The following is a 25840-nucleotide window of genomic DNA, read 5'->3' as shown; positions in this document are numbered from 1 at the left end:
GGTGGCAGTTGTTTGTGGCCTCTCTGAAAGTTGACAACAATCTCCTTGGTCTTGCTGACATTCAGCAGGAGGTTGTTGTCTTTGCACCATTTGGCCAGCAGGTCTACTTCTTCTCTGTAGTGAGCCTCATCGCCCTTAGTGATGAGGCCCACCAGTGTTGTGTCGTCCGCAAACTTCACCAGATGGTTGGAGCTGTGAGTGGTTGTACAGTCATGTGTTAGCTGTGTGAAGAGCAGGGGGCTGAGCACACACCCTTGCGGGGCCCCCGTGCTCAGGGTCAGAGTGCTTGAGGTGTTGTTCCCGACACGTACTGCTTGTGGTCTCTGCAACAGGAAGTCCAGCAGCCAGTTGCAGAGGGAGGTACTGAATCCTAGCTTGTCCAGTTTGCTGATGAGTTGTTGTGGTATTATGGTATTGAATGCTGAACTGAAGTCTATGAACAGCATTCTCACATATGAGTCTTTATTGTCCAAGTGGGTGAGGGCTGGATGGAGGGCAGAGCAGATTGCATCCTCCGTGGATCGTTTGGCTCGGTATGCGAACTGGAAGGGGTCCAGGGTGGGGGGTAGGGTGGCTTTGATGTGTGACATGACTAGCCGTTCGAAGCACTTCATGATTATGGGCGTGAGTGCTACAGGACGGTAGTCATTGAAGCATGATGGTGATGATTTCTTTGGCACGGGTATGATGGTGGCAGCTTTGAAAAGTGATGGGATGACTGCTTGCTCCAGAGAGGTGTTGAAAATGTCTGTAAAAACATCCTTCAGCTCATCTGCACAGTCCTTCAACACTCGTCCTGGTATGTTGTCTGGGCCTGCTGCTTTGCGTGGGTTAATGGTGGCTAGTGTCCTCTTCACGCTGGCAGAGGTCAGGCACAGGGGTTGGTCGTGGGGGGGAGGTGGGGTTTTCTGTGGGTGAGTGTCATTTTGTGCTTCAAAACGGGCGAAAAAACTGTTCAGGTGATTTAGCAGAGAGGTGTTGTTCTCACAGCTCCGTGGCGCAGGCTTGTAGTCAGTGATGGCCTGTATGCCCTGCCATAGGCTCTGTGCGTCTCTGCTGTCTTTGAAGTGTGTTGTTATTTTGTCTGTGTAATCCTTTTTTGCCTTCCTGATGCCCTGGGACAGGTGTGTGTGTGTGTGTGTGTGTGTGTGTGTGTGTACTTGGGACAGGTGTGTGTGTGTGTGTGTGTACTTGGGACAGGTGTGTGTGTGTGTGTGTGTGTGTGTGTGTGTGTGTGTGTGTGTGTGTGTGTGTGTGTGTACTTGAGTATTTTAAATATATGATAATGCTCTCTTTCTCTCTGTCTCTGTGTGTGTATAATACAGCTCCACCCGGCAGAAGAGATCACCATCTCCTGTACCAAGCTGTCTGTCCATGAAGAGTGATAAGTCCATGGAACCACCACTTACCTTTGGAGGAGGAGATGTTCTTGCTGGTCAGAGGTGAGTATCTGTCATAGAGGGTCATCACCGTGTAATCATAGAGGGCCATCACAGTGTAATATTCTGATCACCCTAAATCATAGAGGGTCATCACAGTGTAATATCCTGATCACCCTAAATCATAGAGGGTCATCATCACAGTGTAATATTCTGATCACCCTAAATCATAGAGGGCCATCAGTGTAATATTCTGATCACCCTAAATCATAGAGGGCCATCACAGTGTAATATTCTGGTCACCCTAAATCATAGAGGGCCATCACAGTGTAATATTCTGATCACCCTTAATCATAGAGGGCCATCAGTGTAATATTCTGATCACCCTAAATCATAGAGGGCCATCACAGTGTAATATTCTGATCACCCTAAATCATAGAGGGCCATCACAGTGTAATATTCTGATCACCCTAAATCATAGAGGGCCATTAGTGTAATATTCTGATCACCCTAAATCATAGAGGGTCATCATCACAGTGTAATATTCTGATCACCCTAAATCATAGAGGGTCATCACAGTGTAATATTCTGATCACCCTAAATCATAGAGGGCCATCACAGTGTAATGTTCTGATCACCCTAAATCATAGAGGGTCATCACAGTGTAATATTCTGATCACCCTAAATCATAGAGGGTCATCATCACAGTGCAATATTCTGATCACCCTAAATCATAGAGGGCCATCAGTGTAATATTCTGATCACCCTATATCATAGAGGGCCATCACAGTGTAATGTTCTGATCACCCTAAATCATAGAGGGTCATCATCACAGTGTAATATTCTGATCACCCTAAATCATAGAGGGTCATCATCACATTGTAATATTCTGATCACCCTAAATCATAGAGGGTCATCACAGTGTAATATTCTGATCACCCGAAATCATAGAGGGTCATCACAGTGTAATCTTCTGATCACCCTAAATCATAGAGGGTCATCATCACAGTGTAATATCCAACCACCCTAAATCATAGAGGGTCATCACAGTGTAATATTCTGATCACCCTAAATCATAGAGGGTCATCATCACAGTGTAATATTCTGATCACCCTAAATCATAGAGGGTCATCATCACAGTGTAATATTCTGATCACCCTAAATCATAGAGGGTCATCATCACAGTGTAATATTCTGATCACCCTAAATCATAGAGGGCCATCAGTGTAATATCCTGATCACCCTAAATCATAGAGGGCCATCAGTGTAATATCCTGATCACCCTAAATCATAGAGGGTCATCACAGTGTAATATTCTGATCACCCTAAATCATAGAGGGTCATCACAGTGTAATATTCTGATCACCCGAAATCATAGAGGGTCATCACAGTGTAATATTCTGATCACCCTAAATCATAGAGGGTCATCATCACAGTGTAATATCCAACCACCCTAAATCATAGAGGGTCATCACAGTGTAATATTCTGATCACCCTAAATCATAGAGGGTCATCATCACAGTGTAATATTCTGATCACCCTATATCATAGAGGGTCATCACAGTGTAATATTATGATCACCCTAAATCATAGAGGGCCATCAGTGTAATATTCTTATCACCCGAAATCATAGAGGGTCATCACAGTGTAATTTTCTGATCACCCTAAATCATAGAGGGTCATCATCACAGTGTAATATCTAACCACCCTAAATCATAGAGGGTCATCACAGTGTAATATTCTGATCACCCTAAATCATAGAGGGTCATCATCACAGTGTAATATTCTGATCACCCTAAATCATAGAGGGTCATCACAGTGTAATTTTCTGATCACCCTAAATCATAGAGGGTCATCATCACAGTGTAATATCTAACCACCCTAAATCATAGAGGGTCATCACAGTGTAATATTCTGATCACCCTAAATCATAGAGGGTCATCATCACAGTGTAATATTCTGATCACCCTAAATCATAGAGGGTCATCATCACAGTGTAATATTCTGATCACCCTAAATCATAGAGGGTCATCACAGTGTAATATTCTGATCACCCTAAATCATAGAGGGTCATCACAGTGTAATATTCTGATCACCCTAAATCATAGGTAGCCCAGCCTCTGTGTGTGTGTGTGTGTGTGTGTGTGTGTGTGTGTGTGTACTTGAGTATTTTAAATATATGATAATGCTCTCTTTCTCTCTGTCTCTGTGTGTGTATAATACAGCTCCACCCGGCAGAAGAGATCACCGTCTCCTGTACCAAGCTGTCTGTCCATGAAGAGTGATAAGTCCATGGAACCACCACTTACCTTTGGAGGAGGAGATGTTCTTGCTGGTCAGAGGTGAGTATCTGTCATAGAGGGTCATCACCGTGTAATCATAGAGGGCCATCACAGTGTAATATTCTGATCACCCTAAATCATAGAGGGCCATCAGTGTAATATTCTGATCACCCTAAATCATAGAGGGTCATCACAGTGTAATATTCTGATCACCCTTAATCATAGAGGGTCATCACAGTGTAATATTCTGATCACCCTAAATCATAGAGGGTCATCACAGTGTAATATTCTGATAACCCTAAATCATAGAGGGCCATCACAGTGTAATATTCTGATCACCCTAAATCATAGAGGGCCATCAGTGTAATATTCTGATCACCCTAAACCATAGAGGGTCATCACAGTGTAATATTCTGATCACCCTAAATCATAGAGGGTCATCATCACAGTGTAATATTCTGATCACCCTAAATCATAGAGGACCATCAGTGTAATATTCTGATCACCCTAAATCATAGAGGGTCATCACAGTGTAATATTCTGATCACCCTTAATCATAGAGGGTCATCACAGTGTAATATTCTGATCACCCTAAATCATAGAGGGTCATCACAGTGTAATATTCTGATAACCCTAAATCATAGAGGGCCATCACAGTGTAATATTCTGATCACCCTAAATCATAGAGGGCCATCAGTGTAATATTCTGATCACCCTAAATCATAGAGGGTCATCACAGTGTAATATTCTGATCACCCTAAATCATAGAGGGTCATCACAGTGTAATATTCTGATCACCCTAAATCATAGAGGGTCATCATCACAGTGTAATATTCTGATCACCCTAAATCATAGAGGGTCATCATCACAGTGTAATATCCAACCACCCTAAATCATAGAGGGTCATCACAGTGTAATATTCTGATCACCCTAAATCATAGAGGGTCATCATCACAGTGTAATATTCTGATCACCCTAAATCATAGAGGACCATCAGTGTAATATTCTGATCACCCTAAATCATAGAGGGTCATCATCACAGTGTAATATTCTGATCACCCTAAATCATAGAGGGCCATCAGTGTAATATTCTGATCACCCTAAATCATAGAGGGTCATCACAGTGTAATATTCTGATCACCCTAAATCATAGAGGGTCATCACAGTGTAATATTCTGATCACCCTAAATCATAGAGGGTCATCATCACAGTGTAATATTCTGATCACCCTAAATCATAGAGGGTCATCATCACAGTGTAATATTCTGATCACCCTAAATCATAGAGGGTCGTCATCACAGTGTAATATTCTGATCACCCTAAATCATAGAGGGTCATCACAGTGTAATATTCTGATCACCCTAAATCATAGGTAGCCCAGCCTCTGTGTGTGTGTGTGTGTGTGTGTGTGTGTGTGTGTGTGTGTGTGTGTGCTTGAGTATTTTAAATATATGATAATGCTCTCTTTCTCTCTGTCTCTGTGTGTGTATAATACAGCTCCACCCGGCAGATGAGATCACCGTCTCCTGTACCAAGCTGTCTGTCCATGAAGAGTGATAAGTCCATGGAACCACCACTTACCTTTGGAGGAGGAGATGTTCTTGCTGGTCAGAGGTGAGTATCTGTCATAGAGGGTCATCACCGTGTAATCATAGAGGGCCATCACAGTGTAATATTCTGATCACCCTAAATCATAGAGGGTCATCACAGTGTAATATCCTGATCACCCTAAATCATAGAGGGTCATCATCACAGTGTAATATTCTGATCACCCTAAATCATAGAGGGCCATCAGTGTAATATTCTGATCACCCTAAATCATAGAGGGCCATCACAGTGTAATATTCTGGTCACCCTAAATCATAGAGGGCCATCACAGTGTAATATTCTGATCACCCTTAATCATAGAGGGCCATCAGTGTAATATTCTGATCACCCTTAATCATAGAGGGTCATCACAGTGTAATATTCTGATCACCCTAAATCATAGAGGGTCATCACAGTGTAATATTCTGATCACCCTAAATCATAGAGGGTCATCATCACAGTGTAATATTCTGATCACCCTAAATCATAGAGGGTCATCATCACAGTGTAATATTCTGATCACCCTAAATCATAGAGGGCCATCAGTGTAATATCCTGATCACCCTAAATCATAGAGGGCCATCAGTGTAATATTCTGATCACCCTAAATCATAGAGGGCCATCACAGTGTAATGTTCTGATCACCCTAAGTCATAGAGGGTCATCATCACAGTGTAATATTCTGATCACCCTAAATCATAGAGGGCCATCACAGTGTAATATTCTGATCACCCTAAATCATAGAGGGTCATCATCACAGTGCAATATTCTGATCACCCTAAATCATAGAGGACCATCAGTGTAATATTCTGATCACCCTAAATCATAGAGGGTCATCACAGTGTAATATTCTGATCACCCTAAATCATAGAGGGTCATCACAGTGTAATATTCTGATCACCCTAAATCATAGAGGGCCATCAGTGTAATATTCTGATCACCCTAAATCATAGAGGGTCATCACAGTGTAATATTCTGATCACCCTAAATCATAGAGGGTCATCACAGTGTAATATTCTGATCACCCTAAATCATAGAGGGTCATCACAGTGTAATATTCTGATCACCCTTAATCATAGAGGGTCATCACAGTGTAATATTCTGATCACCCTAAATCAGGGGTATTCAATTAATCTTCAGCGAGGTCCAGTTACGGAAAATTTCCTCAAGCAAAGGTCCGGAGCATCATAATGTTTAACGTGCGTGTTCAGGCTATGTATATGTATGTATGGATAATATTAGGATGGATGGATGGAGCCTTAGTTGTAAGATAGATAGATAGATAGATAGATAGATAGATACTTTATTGATCCCCAAGGGGAAATTCAAGAAATAGAAAATTGTAGGCCTAGGCCTAATGGTTAATATGAAATAAAATAAGTAGCCTAAAAGGCAACATTCGAAATGAGGAGAAATAAGGCAAGATAAGAATAGCCTAATTGGGGAGAAAAACTGAGTAGCCTTGGCTATTTGTAAGATCTTAACGTGAACTTAAAATAACATTTGAGCTGAGACAAGGATGGATATTCCACAGCTGGTTCCTTGAACCCATTAATCAGGAAGTTTAATTTATTTTTTTTAGTTTTTTTTTATGTTGACCCGAAATCCTGGAAACCCAGGAATATCACGTTGTTGGGCAGTGAATGCATGTAGCCTAGGCTTAACTAGATTGTGGTGGATCAATCATATTGCCTTCTTAAATAGTAAAGTATTCTGTGTTCTCAGTTCACTGTTGAATGGGCCTAGCCTACCCTATGCTTGCTCAAAATATATGCTTTGTCTAGTAGAGGTGTTTCAAATTGGCGCTTAAAATCACCTGTCTCAGAATATAGGCTATAGAAGAGGTCCAGGGCAATACCGCGCAAAACTGTCACATCCATATTTAGTTGGCGTTACGGACGTGACAGTTTTGCGTGGAGTTGCCCCCGTATCGTTATATAAGGCTCTGTTCTCGCTGTCTAGCTTTCTCCTCTTTGAGCAATCGATGATTTGAAAATAACTTACTTATCGTTAACTTAGATATCCATCTGATTGTTTCTCGTCCCGTCTTCTCTCCTCGCTCGTTTCAGGCTATCAGTCTTTTCTCCATAGTAGGCTACTTTACTCACTGACTCGACTTTATCAGAATTCACAGATTTCACTGGCTGAGTAGCAGCAAGCGAAATGATGGTTCCTGAAGCTCCTGAAGTAAATGCTGTTATCCTAACCAACGAAACATTTAGCGCAGCTTTGAAATCTTACGTGAAAATCTAAATTAGGCTATTATGGTCTGGGTCCGGATAGGATCACGTCACGGTCCGGACTCGGACCGCGGTCCGCCATTTGGTGATGGCTGCCCTAAATCATAGAGGGTCATCACAGTGTAATGTTCCAACTACTACTGAACCAGCTCAGGGACTCAATACTGAACCAGGATATAGAAAAACATATATACACCAGGGTTCATACGTTTTGAAAAAACCTGGAAAAGTTATGGATTTTGAAAATGGCAATTTTCAAATTTGCGTGACCAATTGCAATTCATCTGAAATGTATCGCGTTACTCTGCCCTCCCTCTACTCATTCGACTCGCTTTATCCATTGCCGTAGAACACACAAACAGTGGAAGGGAGTAGGGAGAGGGCGGAAAGCCTAATTGTCTTCGGTTGCATTTTTTTATTTGACATTGGACACCTACGATGTGCTATGGCAGGAAAATAGGCTATTAATTTAATCACGTCTAGCTTTACTTGGATAAATAAAACAGTTTTCTTTTGATATAATTGTCAGCTTACGTTTGGTGCATTAGCCTTTTAATCCGTTGTTTAGTCATGCAAGGACCGAAAATATTTCAGTTGATGTCATGCACACCGATTTTGTAGCCTATTCCACGTTGTTTGCATTGAGATTATCTCTTTCACTGTTGCAGAGTCAATTTTGTGAAGATTCAGAAACGTGGATGTGTTGCCGCCAGCATGTCAGTAGAGTTTGTGCCATCAAATTATGTAGGCGCAGGTTTGCAGCTGGAAGGCATTTTACTCGGAGGCTACAGCCCTGTTACTTCAGCGTTGCATCTTACTAGCCAGTGTGTGCGGCACTACAAAGCTACGTGAATTAAACACACAATCACATGGTCATGATGAACCTACAGAGTTGAAGAAGAGCTGATTAGTAATTGATCAGGCTATTACATTAATCAGGATTTCAATGTGTGGAGGGTATTTGTCTACAGTAGGTGATCACATAAAGTTAAATGCACAACTTTGCTTAATGTAGGGCTGAAATATAGCCTAATGTGCCTGCTGGTGTGTCAGTGTTGGCCTACATTTTGTATGTATTAGAAATAATAAGATAATTATTTAATTTTAATTAAAATTTCCCAAGGACTGTTTCGAAAGAATGGATTTCTATTTTCGTAGGCTAGTTGATGTGATGTTTTAGGGAATATAAGGTCATGGAAATTTGTCAGAAAATCATGGAAAAGTCATGGAAATTGTCTGGTGGAAATGTGTATGAACCCTGATACACTTATTTTTCTGGGGGAAACACTGACCTTAAAGTATCCAGCCAGAACAGAAGCTTGTTGAATTACATCCCAAAACAGAAATTAACATATGGACGGCATTCACGTATGGAGGCCACAAACCTACACAGGGCATCGTTATTAGGACAACCGAACAGAGACCATTTTCTCCCAGGATACAGAAAAACATGAACACACTTATTTTACAATTCTACAACTGAGACCCTTTTACTTCTCCAGACATTTGACATGATATTGAACTATTGGATGGGTGATCATTTGTCATTGGTCAGATAACATGATATTGAACTATTGGATGGGTGATCATGTCTCATTGGTCAGATACATTTCAGTTTTCAGTAGTTGAGTTCAGGAGGGTTCCTGGTTGGAGAGAGGGGAGACTAGGGGGGTCATCTGGCAGGGTACCAGGAACCAACGGCCAAATGCCAGCAAGCTAACACACACACAGGGTACCAGGAACCAACGGCCAGATGCCAGCAAGCTAACACACACACAGGGTACCAGGAACCAACGGCCAGATGCCAGCAAGCTAACACACACACAGGGTACCAGGAACCAACGGCCAGATGCCAGCAAGCTAACACACACACAGGGTACCAGGAACCAACGGCCAGATGCCAGCAAGCTAATACACACACAGGGTACCAGGAACCAACGGCCAGATGCCAGCAAGCTAATACACACACAGGGTACCAGGAACCAACGGCCAGATGCCAGCAAGCTAACACACACACAGGGTACCAGGAACCAACGGCCAGATGCCAGCAAGCTAACACACACACAGGGTACCAGGAACCAACGGCCAGATGCCAGCAAGCTAACACACACACAGGGTACCAGGAACCAACGGCCAGATGCCAGCAAGCTAATACACACACAGGGTACCAGGAACCAACGGCCAGATGCCAGCAAGCTAACACACACACAGGGTACCAGGAACCAACGGCCAGATGCCAGCAAGCTAACACACACACAGGGTACCAGGAACCAACGGGCAAATGCCAGCAAGCAAATACACACACAAATTGACTACAAAGGGCATTCATTCTGCCTTTTGTCACTGTGGGAATTCCTATCCTGCCTCAGGTACGCAAAAAGGTTCCTGGCCTTACCATTTAAACCAGCAGCGCAACGTGGCTTATTCATCCTGAAAATGAGTTGTTGCCTGGGACTCGTTGTTAGGGCTGCTTACATCTCGTGACAGTGCGTCTTCACCGCTGTGCTTTATATGGGCTTTTCTCCATAGACCAGGTTTCAGTGGCGTATTGATGTTTAGTCGGTTTGATTTTTACATCAAGTGCCAGGTTATTAATGGTCAGTGGTGTAATGATGTTTAGAGGGTGTAAAGTAGTGATTTTTAGATCAAGTGCCAGGTTTTTAATGGTCAGTGGTGTATTGATGTTTAGAGGGTGTAAAGTAGTGATTTTTAGATCAAGTGCCAGGTTTTTAATGGTCAGTGGTGTATTGATGTTTAGAGGGTGTAAAGTAGTGATTTTTAGATCAAGTGCCAGGTTTTTAATGGTCAGTGGTGTATTGATGTTTAGAGGGTGTAAAGTAGTGATTTTTAGATCATGTGCCAGACCACGCTTATGCTCGTTCATTGACACATCTATGGGCACAATGTTTGATGAAAGTATGTCGAAATATTCATCACAGACTTGAGTGTACAATATGAATAAGACTTGTGGCACGCTTTACGTCACGTTGCATGGGATCGTCCTATTAGATCGTCCTAGGTGTGTTTTGGGATGTAACATCCAATGAGTATGCAGTGAGAATGCCATCTTCTATTCCTTTTGTGTGCGTGTGTGTGCGTGTGCGTGTGCGTGTGCGTGTGTGTGTGTGTGTGTGTGTGTGTGTGTGTTGAACTCACCCTGCACTGAATATTGAATATTATAATATAAGTGAACACACACATACACACACACACACGAACACACCACATACATTGAACATACGTGTGTGTGTGTGTTCAATGTAGTCAAGTCAAAATATATTATCCCACATGGGGGAAATGAAGTTGCAGCTACATGTAGGTATCAAGACACACAACCAACGACACAACACACAAGATAATCAATAAGCCAAGCCTGGAGACAGCATTACAACACACAAGATAATCAATAAGCCAAGCCTGGAGACAGCATTACAACACACAAGATAATCAATAAGCCAAGCCTGGAGACAGCATTACAACACACAAGATAATCAATAAGCCAAGCCTGGAGACAGCATTACAACACACAAGATAATCAATAGCAATGGAGACAGCATTACAACACACAAGATAATCAATAAGCCAAGCCTGGAGACAGTATTACAACACACAAGATAATCAATAAGCCAAGCCTGGAGACAGTATTACAACACACAAGATAATCAATAGCAATGGAGACAGCATTACAACACACAAGATAATCAATAGCAATGGAGACAGCATTACAACACACAAGATAATCAATAAGCCTGGAGACAGCATTACAACACACAAGATAATCAATAAGCCAAGCCTGGAGACAGCATTACAACACACAAGATAATCAATAAGCCAAGCCTGGAGACAGCATTACAACACACAAGATAATCAATAAGCCAAGCCTGGAGACAGCATTACAACACACAAGATAATCAATAGCAATGGAGACAGCATTACAACACACAAGATAATCAATAAGCCAAGCCTGGAGACAGTATTACAACACACAAGATAATCAATAAGCCAAGCCTGGAGACAGTATTACAACACACAAGATAATCAATAGCAATGGAGACAGCATTACAACACACAAGATAATCAATAGCAATGGAGACAGCATTACAACACACAAGATAATCAATAAGCCAAGCCTGGAGACAGTATTACAACACACAAGATAATCAATAGCAATGGAGACAGCATTACAACACACAAGATAATCAATAGCAATGGAGACAGCATTACAACACACAAGATAATCAATAAGCCTGGAGACAGCATTACAACACACAAGATAATCAATAAGCCAAGCCTGGAGACAGCATTACAACACACAAGATAATCAATAAGCCAAGCCTGGAGACAGCATTACAACACACAAGATAATCAATAAGCCAAGCCTGGAGACAGCATTACAACACACAAGATAATCAATAGCAATGGAGACAGCATTACAACACACAAGATACTCAATAAGCCAAGCCTGGAGACAGTATTACAACACACAAGATAATCAATAAGCCAAGCCTGGAGACAGTATTACAACACACAAGATAATCAATAGCAATGGAGACAGCATTACAACACACAAGATAATCAATAGCAATGGAGACAGCATTACAACACACAAGATAATCAATAAGCCTGGAGACAGCATTACAACACACAAGATAATAAATAAGCCAAGCCTGGAGACAGCATTACAACACACAAGATAATCAATAAGCCAAGCCTGGAGACAGCATTACAACACACAAGATAATCAATAGCAATGGAGACAGCATTACAACACACAAGATAATCAATAAGCCAAGCCTGGAGACAGTATTACAACACACAAGATAATCAATAAGCCAAGCCTGGAGACAGTATTACAACACACAAGATAATCAATAGCAATGGAGACAGCATTACAACACACAAGATAATCAATAGCAATGGAGACAGCATTACAACACACAAGATAATCAATAAGCCTGGAGACAGCATTACAACACACAAGATAATCAATAAGCCAAGCCTGGAGACAGTATTACAACACACAAGATAATCAATAGCAATGGAGACAGCATTACAACACACAAGATAATCAATAAGCCTGGAGACAGCATTACAACACACAAGATAATCAATAAGCCAAGCCTGGAGACAGCATTACAACACACAAGATAATCAATAAGCCAAGCCTGGAGACAGTATTACAACACACAAGATAATCAATAACAATGGAGACAGTATTACAACACACAAGATAATCAATAGCAATGGAGACAGTATTACAACACACAAGATAATCAATAGCAATGGAGACAGTATTACAACACACAAGATAATCAATAGCAATGGAGACAGCATTACAACACACAAGATAATCAATAAGCCAAGCCTGGAGACAGCATTACAACACACAAGATAATCAATAAGCCAAGCCTGGAGACAGCATTACAACACACAAGATAATCAATAGCAATGGAGACAGCATTACAACACACAAGATAATCAATAAGCCAAGCCTGGAGACAGCATTACAACACACAAGATAATCAATAAGCCAAGCCTGGAGACAGCATTACAACACACAAGATAATCAATAAGCCAAGCCTGGAGACAGCATTACAACACACAAGATAATCAATAGCAATGGAGACAGTATCACAACACACAAGATAATCAATAGCAATGGAGACAGCATTACAACACACAAGATAATCAATAGCAATGGAGACAGCATTACAACACACAAGATAATCAATAAGCCAAGCCTGGAGACAGTATTACAACACACAAGATAATCAATAAGCCAAGCCTGGAGACAGCATTACAACACACAAGATAATCAATAAGCCAAGCCTGGAGACAGTATTACAACACACAAGATAATCAATAGCAATGGAGACAGCATTACAACACACAAGATAATCAATAGCAATGGAGACAGCATTACAACACACAAGATAATCAATAAGCCAAGCCTGGAGACAGCAATACAACACACAAGATAATCAATAAGCCAAGCCTGGAGACAGCATTACAACACACAAGATAATCAATAAGCCAAGCCTGGAGACAGTATTACAACACACAAGATAATCAATAAGCCAAGCCTGGAGACAGTATTACAACACACAAGATAATCAATAAGCCAAGCCTGGAGACAGTATTACAACACACAAGATAATCAATAGCAATGGAGACAGCATTACAACACACAAGATAATCAATAGCAATGGAGACAGTATTACAACACACAAGATAATCAATAGCAATGGAGACAGCATTACAACACACAAGATAATCAATAGCAATGGAGACAGTATTACAACACACAAGATAATCAATAGCAATGGAGACAGTATTACAACACACAAGATAATCAATAGCAATGGAGACAGTATTACAACACACAAGATAATCAATAGCAATGGAGACAGCATTACAACACACAAGATAATCAATAAGCCAAGCCTGGAGACAGTATCACAACACACAAGATAATCAATAGCAATGGAGACAGTATTACAACACACAAGATAATCAATAGCAATGGAGACAGTATTACAACACACAAGATAATCAATAAGCCAAGCCTGGAGACAGCATTACAACACACAAGATAATCAATAAGCCAAGCCTGGAGACAGCATTACAACACACAAGATAATCAATAAGCCAAGCCTGGAGACAGTATTACAACACACAAGATAATCAATAACCCAAGCCTGGAGACAGTATTACAACACACAATATAATCAATAGCAATGGAGACAGTATTACAACACACAAGATAATCAATAAGCCAAGCCTGGAGACAGCATTACAACACACAAGATAATCAATAAGCCAAGCCTGGAGACAGCATTACAACACACAAGATAATCAATAGCAATGGAGACAGTATCACAACACACAAGATAATCAATAGCAATGGAGACAGCATTACAACACACAAGATAATCAATAGCAATGGAGACAGCATTACAACACACAAGATAATCAATAAGCCAAGCCTGGAGACAGTATTACAACACACAAGATAATCAATAAGCCAAGCCTGGAGACAGCATTACAACACACAAGATAATCAATAAGCCAAGCCTGGAGACAGTATTACAACACACAAGATAATCAATAGCAATGGAGACAGCATTACAACACACAAGATAATCAATAGCAATGGAGACAGCATTACAACACACAAGATAATCAATAAGCCAAGCCTGGAGACAGCATTACAACACACAAGATAATCAATAAGCCAAGCCTGGAGACAGCATTACAACACACAAGATAATCAATAAGCCAAGCCTGGAGACAGTATTACAACACACAAGATAATCAATAAGCCAAGCCTGGAGACAGTATTACAACACACAAGATAATCAATAGCAATGGAGACAGCATTACAACACACAAGATAATCAATAGCAATGGAGACAGTATTACAACACACAAGATAATCAATAGCAATGGAGACAGCATTACAACACACAAGATAATCAATAGCAATGGAGACAGCATTACAACACACAAGATAATCAATAGCAATGGAGACAGTATTACAACACACAAGATAATCAATAGCAATGGAGACAGTATTACAACACACAAGATAATCAATAGCAATGGAGACAGCATTACAACACACAAGATAATCAATAGCAATGGAGACAGCATTACAACACACAAGATAATCAATAAGCCAAGCCTGGAGACAGTATTACAACACACAAGATAATCAATAGCAATGGAGACAGCATTACAACACACAAGATAATCAATAGCAATGGAGACAGCATTACAACACACAAGATAATCAATAGCAATGGAGACAGCATTACAACACACAAGATAATCAATAAGCCAAGCCTGGAGACAGTATTACAACACACAAGATAATCAATAGCAATGGAGACAGCATTACAACACACAAGATAATCAATAGCAATGGAGACAGACAGCATTACAACACACAAGATAATCAATAGCAATGGAGACAGCATTACAACACACAAGATAATCAATAGCAATGGAGACAGCATTACAACACACAAGATAATCAATAGCAATGGAGACAGCATTACAACACACAAGATAATCAATAGCAATGGAGACAGCATTACAACACAGATAGACAAGACCAGCACATTAAATAAAACACAGGGAAAGATCAGTACATGGAGAGGCCAGGATTAGCAACAGTACATTAAATAAAACATAGTGCAAGATCACTACATGGGGATTAGCAACAGCACATTAAATAAAACATAGTGCAAGATCACTACATGGGGATTAGCAACAGCACATTAAATAAAACATAGTGCAAGATCACTAGATGGGGATTAGCAACAGCACATTAAATAAAACACAGGGCAAGATCACTACATGGGGAGGCCAGGATTAGCAACAGCACATTAAATAAAACATAGTGCAAGATCACTACATGGGGATTAGCAACAGCACATTAAATAAAACATAGTGCAAGATCACTATATGGGGATTAGCAACAGCACATTAAATAAAACATAGTGCAAGATCACTACATGGGGATTAGCAACAGCACATTAAATAAAACACAGTGCAAGATCACTACATGGGGATTAGCAACAGCACATTAAATAAAACACAGGGCAATATCACTACATGGGGATTAGCAGCAGCACACTAAATAAAACACAGGGCAATATCACTACATGGAGAGGCCAGGATTAGCAACAGCACATTAAATAAAACACAGTGAAAAATCAGGACATGGAGAGGCCAGGATTAGCAAGAGTCCAAAAAGTCCAAATGTGCAAAGAAGCAGCAGAATGAAAAGATGACCTGAAGGTAGTTGCACAACCTCCATATAGAGGGGATGGTCAACACAGTCCAAAATGGCCAGAGCCTTCCTAACGACATGACGGTCAAATGTAATAAGTTCATGTGGTGATGGAGGTTGTTCTCTGCTTGTTCTCTAGAGTAAGATCTACTCCTGAGGAGGGGGGTGCTGCCTCCAACACCAGCCTCTCTGAGGAACAACACACCAGCCATGGAGCTATCAGGTGAGGAGTGTCTGTGTGGTGTGTGTGTGTGTGTGTGTGTGTGTGTGTGTGTGTGTGAGCGTGTGGGGTCTATTGTATGCATGATGCATGTCTGTTCTTGACCTTTGATTTACTCTTAAGGCCACACCAGACATGGATTTAGTCTAAATCAAGTGTTTTGGTTTTCACACACAGATTTCAGCAGATCCACAAATCCCACCTGCAGAAGAAGTTTCAGTGTCTGATTGAGGGAATCCCACAGCAGGGAGACACCAGACTCCTCCATGAGATCTACACAGACCTCTACATCACAGAGGGGGGAAGAGGAGCGGTCAGTTATGAACATGAGGTCAGACAGATAGAGAGGGCATCCTGGAGAGAAGCAGCACGAGGCAGGCCCATCAAATGCAGTGACATCTTTAAACCCTTATCTGGACAAGACAAACCCATCAGAACAGTGCTGACAAAGGGAGTGGCTGGCATTGGAAAAACCGTCTCAGTGCAGAAGTTCATTCTAGACTGGGCTGAAGGAACAGCCAATCAGGATGTCCGCTTCATATTTCCTCTTCCTTTCCGGGAGTTGAACCTGATGAGGGAGAAGAAACTCAGTCTGATGGATCTTATTCAGCACTTTTTCCCAGAAATCAAATATCCCAGAGTCTTCTCCAGTTCAGAGCACAGAGTCATGTTCATCTTTGATGGTCTGGATGAGTGTCGACTTCCTCTAGATTTCCGCTCCAACCCGAAGTGTTGTGATGTGACAAAGCCAGCCTCAGTGGACGTGCTGCTGACAAACCTCATCAAGGGGTATCTGCTTCCTTCTGCTCTCCTCTGGATCACCACCCGACCAGCAGCAGCCAATCAGATCCCTGAGTGTGTAGACCAGGTGACAGAAATAAGGGGATTCAACGACCCACAGAAAGATGAGTACTTCAGCAAGAGAATCAGGGATGAGAACCTGGCCAGCAGAACCATCACACACCTGAAGTCATCCAGGAGCCTCTACATCATGTGCCACATTCCAGTCTTCTGCTGGATTTCAGCCACCGTTGTAGAGAAAACATCAAAAGAATCAGACAAAGTAGAAATGCCAAGGACTCTGACTCAAATGTACACACACTTCCTGGTCATTCAGACAGACACGAAACATGTCAAGTACACAGAGAGAAAAGAGACAGATGAAGAGGTGATTTACAAACTGGGGAAACTGGCTTTCCAACAGCTGGAGAAAGGCAATCTGATCTTCTATGAGGAAGACCTGAGAGAGTGTGGCATTGACGTCGCAGAAGCATCAGTGTACTCAGGAGTGTGTACTCAGATCTTCAGAGAGGAGGCTGGGCTGTACCAGGGGAAAGTGTTCAGCTTTGTGCATCTGAGCATCCAGGAGTTTCTTGCAGCTCTGTATGTGTTCCTCTGCTTCAGCAACAGACAGAGAAACATGCCTGACCAACAGCAAACCTCTCAGCTCTCTGCTCTGTTCAGAGCTGCAACACTTCATGACCTACACAAGACTGCAGTGGACCTGGCCTTACAGAGTAAGAATGGACACCTGGACCTTTTCCTCCGCTTCCTTCTGGGCCTCTCACTGGAGTCCAATCAGAATCTCTTAAAGCACCTACTGCCACAGAGCAGTAGCCAATCAGATAGCTCAGAGCAAACAGTCCAGTTTGTCAAACAGAAGATCAGAGATCAGAGTAGCTCAGGCAGAAGGATCAACCTGTTCTACTGTCTGAATGAGCTGAATCACCATGCTGTAGTGGAGCACAAAAAGAGCTCAGTAGATCTGCATGTAGAGATGCTCTTACCAGGACAGTGGGAGACTAAGAGATTTGAGTTTAAGATGTCAGAGGAGCAGCTGGCTGAGTTTGACCTGCAGAAGTACATAAAGACACCAGAGGAAGATCAGACTGAACTCCTCAGTCCAGATGAAGTTCTTCAGAAGGTGCTGCCAGTGGTCACAACATGCACATCTGCTGAGTAAGTAACACTGTGTGTGTGTGTGTGTCTGTGTGTGTGTGTGTGTGTGTTATAGTAGTGGAGTGGAGATTCAGATGGTGTGTCTCTTCAGATGGTTTCTCTAGGCTGAGTAAAGGCCCTGCTAAGATGGAACACTGTGTGTGTGTGTGTGTGTGTGCGTGTGTGTCTGTGTGTGTGTGTGTGTGTGTGTTTGTGGTAGTAGTGGAGTGGAGTTGAGATTCAGATGGTGTGTCTCTTCAGATGGTTTCTCTAGGCTGAGAAAAGTTCCTGCTAAGATGGAACACTGTGTGTCTGTGTGTGTGTGTGTGTGTGTGTGCGTGCGTGTTAGTGCTGGGCGGTATGACCAAAAATGTATATCACGGTATTTTTCAAAATTCTTACGGTTTCACGGTATATGACGGTATTTTTTCATGCATAATCAGATGTTCACAGCATTTTCTACAGGTTGAGAGAGGAATTGCTGCAGTACATTGACTAAGGATGGTCTATTTTACTGTCATGATGTAGAATAACTCCACACTAGTGGTAATGCAGTTTTGCATGGCCCCAGAAAATTATGCTGTTTACAAAGAGCCACTCATGATTCTAATTTCAGCGAATATTCTTAAAGCCTGTGGTGCAGGTTTTTTTTTTTTTGTCTTTTCTGGCAATTTTCTAGTTGGTAATAAACATTTAAACAATTATAAATTGTATTTGATGTTGTAAAGTATCACAAAAAAGAAATATAATAAGGAAAAGTAGGTGATATTTAATGGTTAGCAACAGGTTTGCGAAGATTCTTATTTCTCCCACAATGCATTCCATGACGTCACATGAGGTACTCGTTTTGGGACGACATAGGAAAGGCCGCCTTGATACCATTGAGAGACGACGATTAGTGAGAGTAGCAGCTAGTGAGAGAGTAACAGTGTCAGATATATAAGTAAATATAAAGATAGAGATAGCCTAGATAGATAGATATATAGAGATAGATAGATAGATAGTGAGAGAGAGATAGCATAGATAGATAGTAGTGAGAGATAGCATAGCATAACATAACATAGATAGCTGATGGAGAGAGGGAGAGAGTAGATAAATAAATAGATAAAATGGTTTACTACTGTGTTTGTGCCGGGTGCAAGAACTCCAGCAAAACTTGACTTAGGGTCCATTGCTTCCCCAAGGACAAAGGGATCTTCCGAAGCTAGGTGCAATTTGTCAAGGTTAGGTGGGCAGATTTTTCAGCTAGCTCCGTCACCGCCTTCTGGAGAATATGCAGCGCGCATTTCAAGGAGGAGGATTACCACTCAGGGGATGCCAAGATGGTCTCACTTGGTTTAAAGAGTGAGAGGATGGCGAAGTTAATTCCTACCGCTTTGCCGTCTGTGCATGCAAACCTCTCTGCCTGCCCTGTCCCGAGGTCCAGAGACACCGTCTGCCGCAAGCGAGATATTGCCACGGTAAGCATCATGCTAATGTTTACAAGCTGCGCGTTAGCTAGCTCTGTGTGTATTTTGCATACCGTGTTCCCTTTGACACAGCCTCCTCCACTACAATCATGATCAGTCTGACATTAGAGGATATTTCGTGATTCACGAATATGAGCCAAAACAAAATTGCGCTGAAGTAAATGTCCATATCGTCATGAAAGCATCATGGCTAGCGTTGGGATCAGTGGTGGTGATCATCAAGCAGCCTTCACAACTAAACAGTGTGTTTGCGTTTTGTGTTACATATTACATATATTTGGCCATGACCGTGTCACCAGGGCTGTAGTGGTGGCTAACGCAAGTAAACACAGTTTACCCACCTCTGACATTTCAGAAACAGAGTTTATCCACTTCTCACTTCAGAGTTTAGCTACCTCCCAATACAGTAAATGCACTACCTCATAGAGTTTATGCACCACATGCACTCTAGACATTTATTACCACTAGTATTGATGTAAACATTTAACAGTAACCTTCAACATCATCAAATATGTTCTGAATGTCTTTCATGTATTTTTTAATACATCGAGTAGCGCATATCAGGGTCCATTGTACTGTAATCTTTTTTCTCTTGTGTACCCTCTTCGCTGACCTTTTTTATATTTGTTTTCACAAGATGTTGACAGACGCCTCACAGCAGGAGACCATGGGCAGTGTGATACTGGGGATCAGCCCTTGCCCACCTCCACTTCTGATGCTGGGACACAGGTGTACCAGGCTGGCTTTAGTCTGTTGGTTTGTGATGTCATCATATTTGAGTGTTATACTGTATTGGTTATGTAAGTGGTAATAATTGTCGCTGTACCCCATTCAAGGGGTGCTGCATGTCTGCTCCTCTGTCTGTGTGCTTGGATTTTCTTTTTTGTTGTTATTTGCATGACATTTCTTGTATGTAATTCAAAATAATTTACCAATCATTTTACCTGTGCCTTGTCAACCTCTGTGTGCGGTGTTGTCTGGGCTCACTGTGTGTCTGCTTGATGTGCTTTTGCATGTATCACTGCATGCATGAAATATCATGGGTTTGTGTGTGAGAAAGAGAACCATCAGCTGACCCTCAGGTAAGACCACACTATTGCAGGCCAAAGAAACAAGGTGCAAACGTTTCGCGTCTAGCCCTTCATCAGTGTTCCTTGTATGTGTACCCCCCCACCCCACCCCCATCCCCAACACACACACAAAAAAAACACACACTTACATCATCACTGTCATCACCACACATACATACAGCACACTGCTTGCTACAGTAAGCCTCCTCTACATACTTGCTGCACACTGCCCCCCCCCCTCCCTACATACACAGCACATTGTCTTCAGGATCTTCTCCAACACACATCCTCTACATACTTACAGCATACTGCCCCCACCTACCCACACACACACTACACACACACACACACACACAGTCACTGCTCCACTCCCCTCCCGCCCACACACACATCTTCACTGTCATCACTCACATACATCATACATACAGTACTCTGCTTGCAATAGTAAGTCCCTTCACCATACTTGCAGTACACTGCTCCCCCCTCCCCCCTACATACACAGCACATTATTTCATCAGGAAGCTTCTCCAACACACATCCCCAACATACTTACAGCACACTGCCCCCCCCCCCCCCATACGCAGCACATCGTCTCATGAGGAAGCTTCTCCAACACACATATTGCACACTGCCCTCTCCCCACATACACAGCACACTATCCCATCTCCCCTGTCATCCCCCCAACACACACACCAAGACCCCCCCCCCCCCCAATCCCAATCCCAATCCTCCCCCACCTTTCTTATGCAGCCCTTGCCACTTAATCTACTAAACCCCTCTTCTACTGCACTTTTGACCCCCCCCCCCCCCCATTAATGCACAAATAGGCTGACACCAGACATAATTAGACATGTGACAATAAACTTCCTTGTATCCTTGTATGTTTTGTGCCTAACCATTTTTTTTTTAGAGAGATTTGTTTACTTCCAACCTGTGTCTTTGTCCTTGTTCAGTAAATGTTTAAATGTTCAGTAACCATTACAAGCAATGCCAATAAACTGTTTTTTTTTAATCAAAATTCATGTGTTCTGTGTACTTTCTAACATTTTAAGGGCAATGGAGCGATCACAACAGAATAAGCATAACAATTCTTTTTTATTCATTTTCATCTAAACGAGGCCATTGAAAGCCCTGATAGGTCTGGTCACCACTTTGGAATTGTTGTCTGATGGTGAAACCACACAAGAGGGTAGAGGCTTCCTTATACTCCTGCCTAAAACCCCATAAGCCCAGCGTATAGCCTGCCTGTACACAGTGTACCGGTATTGCATAGGGATAAGTAGGAAAGATTGTTCAGTTTAAAACTCTGTAAGTAGGTTGGAGACGTCATTTTAAGCCTGTGTCTTATGCATGTTTATTGTGTATGCAACACATCTCCTCTCCTATAACTGTTGGTTCAAAGAACAGTGTAAAAAGATTGGTAAAGTAAACATAAACCATGAACATACTCGTGCATGCTGGCTTGAAGGGGACCATGATCTTGCCTGGAGTGTGAGTATGCTATGTGTAGCACAAACGGATTCAGGCAGCATGCCTCAAATCCAGGACGCTGTGTTAGGCACGTTATTTGCTGGCCGCGGGGTGAGCTCCTCAGCGACCAAAACGCGCTCACCTCCCTACAACACAAGCTCTCCACCACAGTTTCCATGGGACGACACCGCCCACACAGACACCTGCCAATTTGCCAAACACAGCGACACAGACACGCTTATTACTCTCTCCCGGTAAGCGGTACCCTGACGGTGTCAATGACAATGTCAATCACGGGGAAAACTAGTTAGCACTATAATCACACTGAAGACACGACCAGCCTACTCGGCGTCGGCTACGTTTGCAAACAACATTTTCACCGGAGAAAGGTAGCCTGAAAGCTTAGAAATAAACATAGGGGTTCACAGGTGGGTCAAGCTACATAGCTAGCATAATATGCCTTCTATTTCTAGATCTTCTGACTAAGTTTAGGGTACTTATCTGAGCCAACGACATAATCACTGTCACTAGATATAAAGAAAACGTTGACTTTCACTCGACAGTAAAAAAAGTTGTTATTGTAGGCCTACCCACTGCTATTCATAGACTAGCTCCAGCGCTCGTTGCTGCGCTAGCAACTCACCAGGACACTTCACCAACTCTCCAGTGATTCTCCTCTGACCATGCATTTATTTCTCTTTGATGGCCATCAGCTCTCGGTATTTCCCCATTCGCCCTCTCACGTCTAACCGGTTCCAAATTATATGGCTGCTGGCCATCATAAATGTTAACTGTGGGTCTTGCCACCTCTTCCTCATCCCAGTTAGACACCAGTGCTAGTTCTAGTAGCTGATATAAGGCTGAGGCTACTTCCACCAAAGATCTTTTTTATATTTATAGTATAGTATATTTTTTGGGCTTTTTGCCTTTATTTGTATAGGACAGTGAATAGTGAGACAGTAAGTAAGTGGGAGAGAGAGATGGGGTGGGACAGGGATATGACTGCAGGTCGGATTCCTTCTTATCTCTGCTTCCACCCATAGACTGTAAAAGATAGCTTCCACCACGTCTACCTCATATGACGTCATCGCCGAATTGCGTAAAAAATAACTGTTACTAACAAAAAATTACAAAAACTGGACTTTAACACCATTTTGGAGACATATCTAACTTTATATACATATCTTGAGTGCTTAATGTACCCATTAATTGAAAGTGTTGTTTAACCTGCACCACAGGCTTTAAGGTGAGATGAATGATAAGATCATTAAACTTCACTGTGTTCGGTGGGTTGCTAACTAACGACATCACCTACTAGCCAGCTAGTTACAGCTGTTGAAAAATCTCAATAGCATTTTCGTGACGGTAAATCCCTTTCAATGCAGTATCCCTTAATGTTTTTCCTTAACTAAAGAAACAATTTAAGGTATTCTGTGCAACACCCTTAAATAAACCCCTTACCTAAGGAGAAAGTAAGCCTTAAGGGTCATACTTCAGGGGGAAAACTTAAGGTGTTTTGTGTTTACCCTCACTATGCCTCGCAGTGGCACCATGCGTGCGTGTGAAAAAAGTCCCGTCGGAAACACTGACGTGCACAGCGTTCCAAACGTTGTGTAATCAAATACACCGGTATGGCGGTATATTAAAAATTCATATCATAACGAAGATATACACCGGTATACGGTGTGAACCGGTATACCGCCCAGCACTAGTGCGTGTGTGTGTTTGTTATAGTGGAGTTGAGATTCAGATGGTGTGTCTCTTCAGATGGTTTCTCTAGGCTGAGTAAAGGCCCTGCTAAGATGGAACAGTGTGTGTGTGTGTTAGAGATGCGCGGATGGGCTATTATTTCAACCGTAACCGCATAGCAAAACTTATCATCCATCCGCCATCCATCCGCACCAATGTTTTTTGACCAATTTTCAAATCTGCACCCGCCCACCATCCGCTGGTTGTTTTAATGTATATGGGTGATGCGGTGCTGCTGACGTGAGGCTAGAAAGCTCTTGCCTGTTCTAGAAAGACTGATCCAATGCAGCAAATATATTAAAAGGCTAAAGTCCTACATTGGCTATGTTGTAGCCTCTCCCCAGAATATCAGCAGCAAACTCAGTCTCTGTCTCGCAAAAGTCTCCAAATAAAACGCAGCCTGTAGCCTACAATTGTATCATTGTAATAAAAAACGCAATTTAGCACATCATTTCAACATGCTGCTATTTAGCCTACTAATTAATGCCTATTGTACTTTATTTTTTGCAAAAAGAAAGAAATCCTTAATAAAATAACAAGTCATTCACATTATAGGCTACTTTACGCACTGTAACCCACCGCACAGCAGTGCAACGTGCATGTTTACATTTTTAGTAACAGCTTGCTTGCCTTACACATCTAAGTTTTCCGACTATTTTTCTTACCTTCTTTTTTCCGCTGTGGATGTTACTGAGCTTGTAGAAGTTTTAGCTCTTACGTTCTGAACATCTCGCACTGCCATTGCCCGATGTCAGTTCTGAGTCATATCACACCATAATCTGTCTCCCTTTTAAATGCCTATTCCCTGAATGGTAGGCTAAAATGACTATGTGTTTTATATATAATATCGAAACAAAATAACCCAGTCAGTCTCATCTACGAGATGTTTAGGCCTCCTCCAATACTGGCAGCTGGGCTCATAGGTTGCAGATTTGCTTAGTGGCCTACCAAGGCTCTGCAATGAGACGCGACATGGGAGATGAATCATCGGTCAACTTGCACTGTAGCCTATTCTACTTTCTTATTGCACACTGGAGAGAAAAACATGCTGGTAGGCTACGATAGGCTACTTCATTTAAACTTTGTTACCTTTAGTGTGTGTGTGTGTGTGTGTGTGTGTGTGTGTGCGCGCGTGCGTGAGGGGTTGCTCAGTGAAACATCGGAGTACACCAATTCCGCAACACCGTCTCTGATAGATAAACAAAGCAGCATGCATAGAAGCAACTAGGCCAAACTGCCTGATGAAAATGTGACTATTTCAAAGTGTGCTCGTTTTTTTCGGATGTAGGTAACACAATTTAACAATGTATAGGCTATATTTTTTTCATTTGATTGGTTCAACCGCCACCCGCCCGACTTTAATTAAAATATTATATTTCTTCACGTCATCCGCCCGATCCGCGGTTTAACCGCGGAGTCCGCGGCTGTAACCGCGAACCGCGCATCTCTAGTGTGTGTGTCTGTGTGTGTGTGTGTGTGTGTGTGTGTGATAGTAGTAGATTGGTGATGGTGGCTGAGTATGTAGGGAAAGACACCTGGAGCTAACTAACTCTCCCATGATAAGAATTTCAACTCTGTTGTTATATTGTGTAGGAACAAGCAGGGGAGACCAAGAGGACAATTGGGGGTGGGGGTCGAT

General features: G+C 42.1%; 1 protein-coding gene and 1 pseudogene across 1 annotated transcript in view; both read left to right on the top strand.

Annotated features, from left to right (window-relative positions):
- LOC143103449 (protein NLRC3-like) overlaps positions 1-25840 on the top strand; it is a 59092-nt pseudogene that overhangs the window by 30402 nt on the left and 2850 nt on the right.
- LOC143103453 (protein NLRC3-like) overlaps positions 1-25840 on the top strand; it is a 37003-nt gene that overhangs the window by 9722 nt on the left and 1441 nt on the right. The window contains exons 3-7 of the mRNA XM_076267243.1: positions 1326-1442; positions 3605-3721; positions 5159-5275; positions 16425-16508; positions 16683-18464. Coding sequence (XP_076123358.1) covers positions 1326-1442; positions 3605-3721; positions 5159-5275; positions 16425-16508; positions 16683-18464 — 2217 coding nt within the window. The remainder of the gene's footprint in view (positions 1-1325; positions 1443-3604; positions 3722-5158; positions 5276-16424; positions 16509-16682; positions 18465-25840) is intronic.

Source organism: Alosa pseudoharengus, unplaced genomic scaffold (genome assembly GCF_046254945.1).
Source record: "Alosa pseudoharengus isolate Yale_2024_CS ecotype anadromous, Long Island Sound unplaced genomic scaffold, YU_APseudo_1.1 YU_APseudo_1.1_scf_42, whole genome shotgun sequence".
Classification (NCBI taxonomy): domain Eukaryota; kingdom Metazoa; phylum Chordata; class Actinopteri; order Clupeiformes; family Clupeidae; genus Alosa; species Alosa pseudoharengus.
This window is presented reverse-complemented; position numbering and strand designations above follow the sequence as displayed.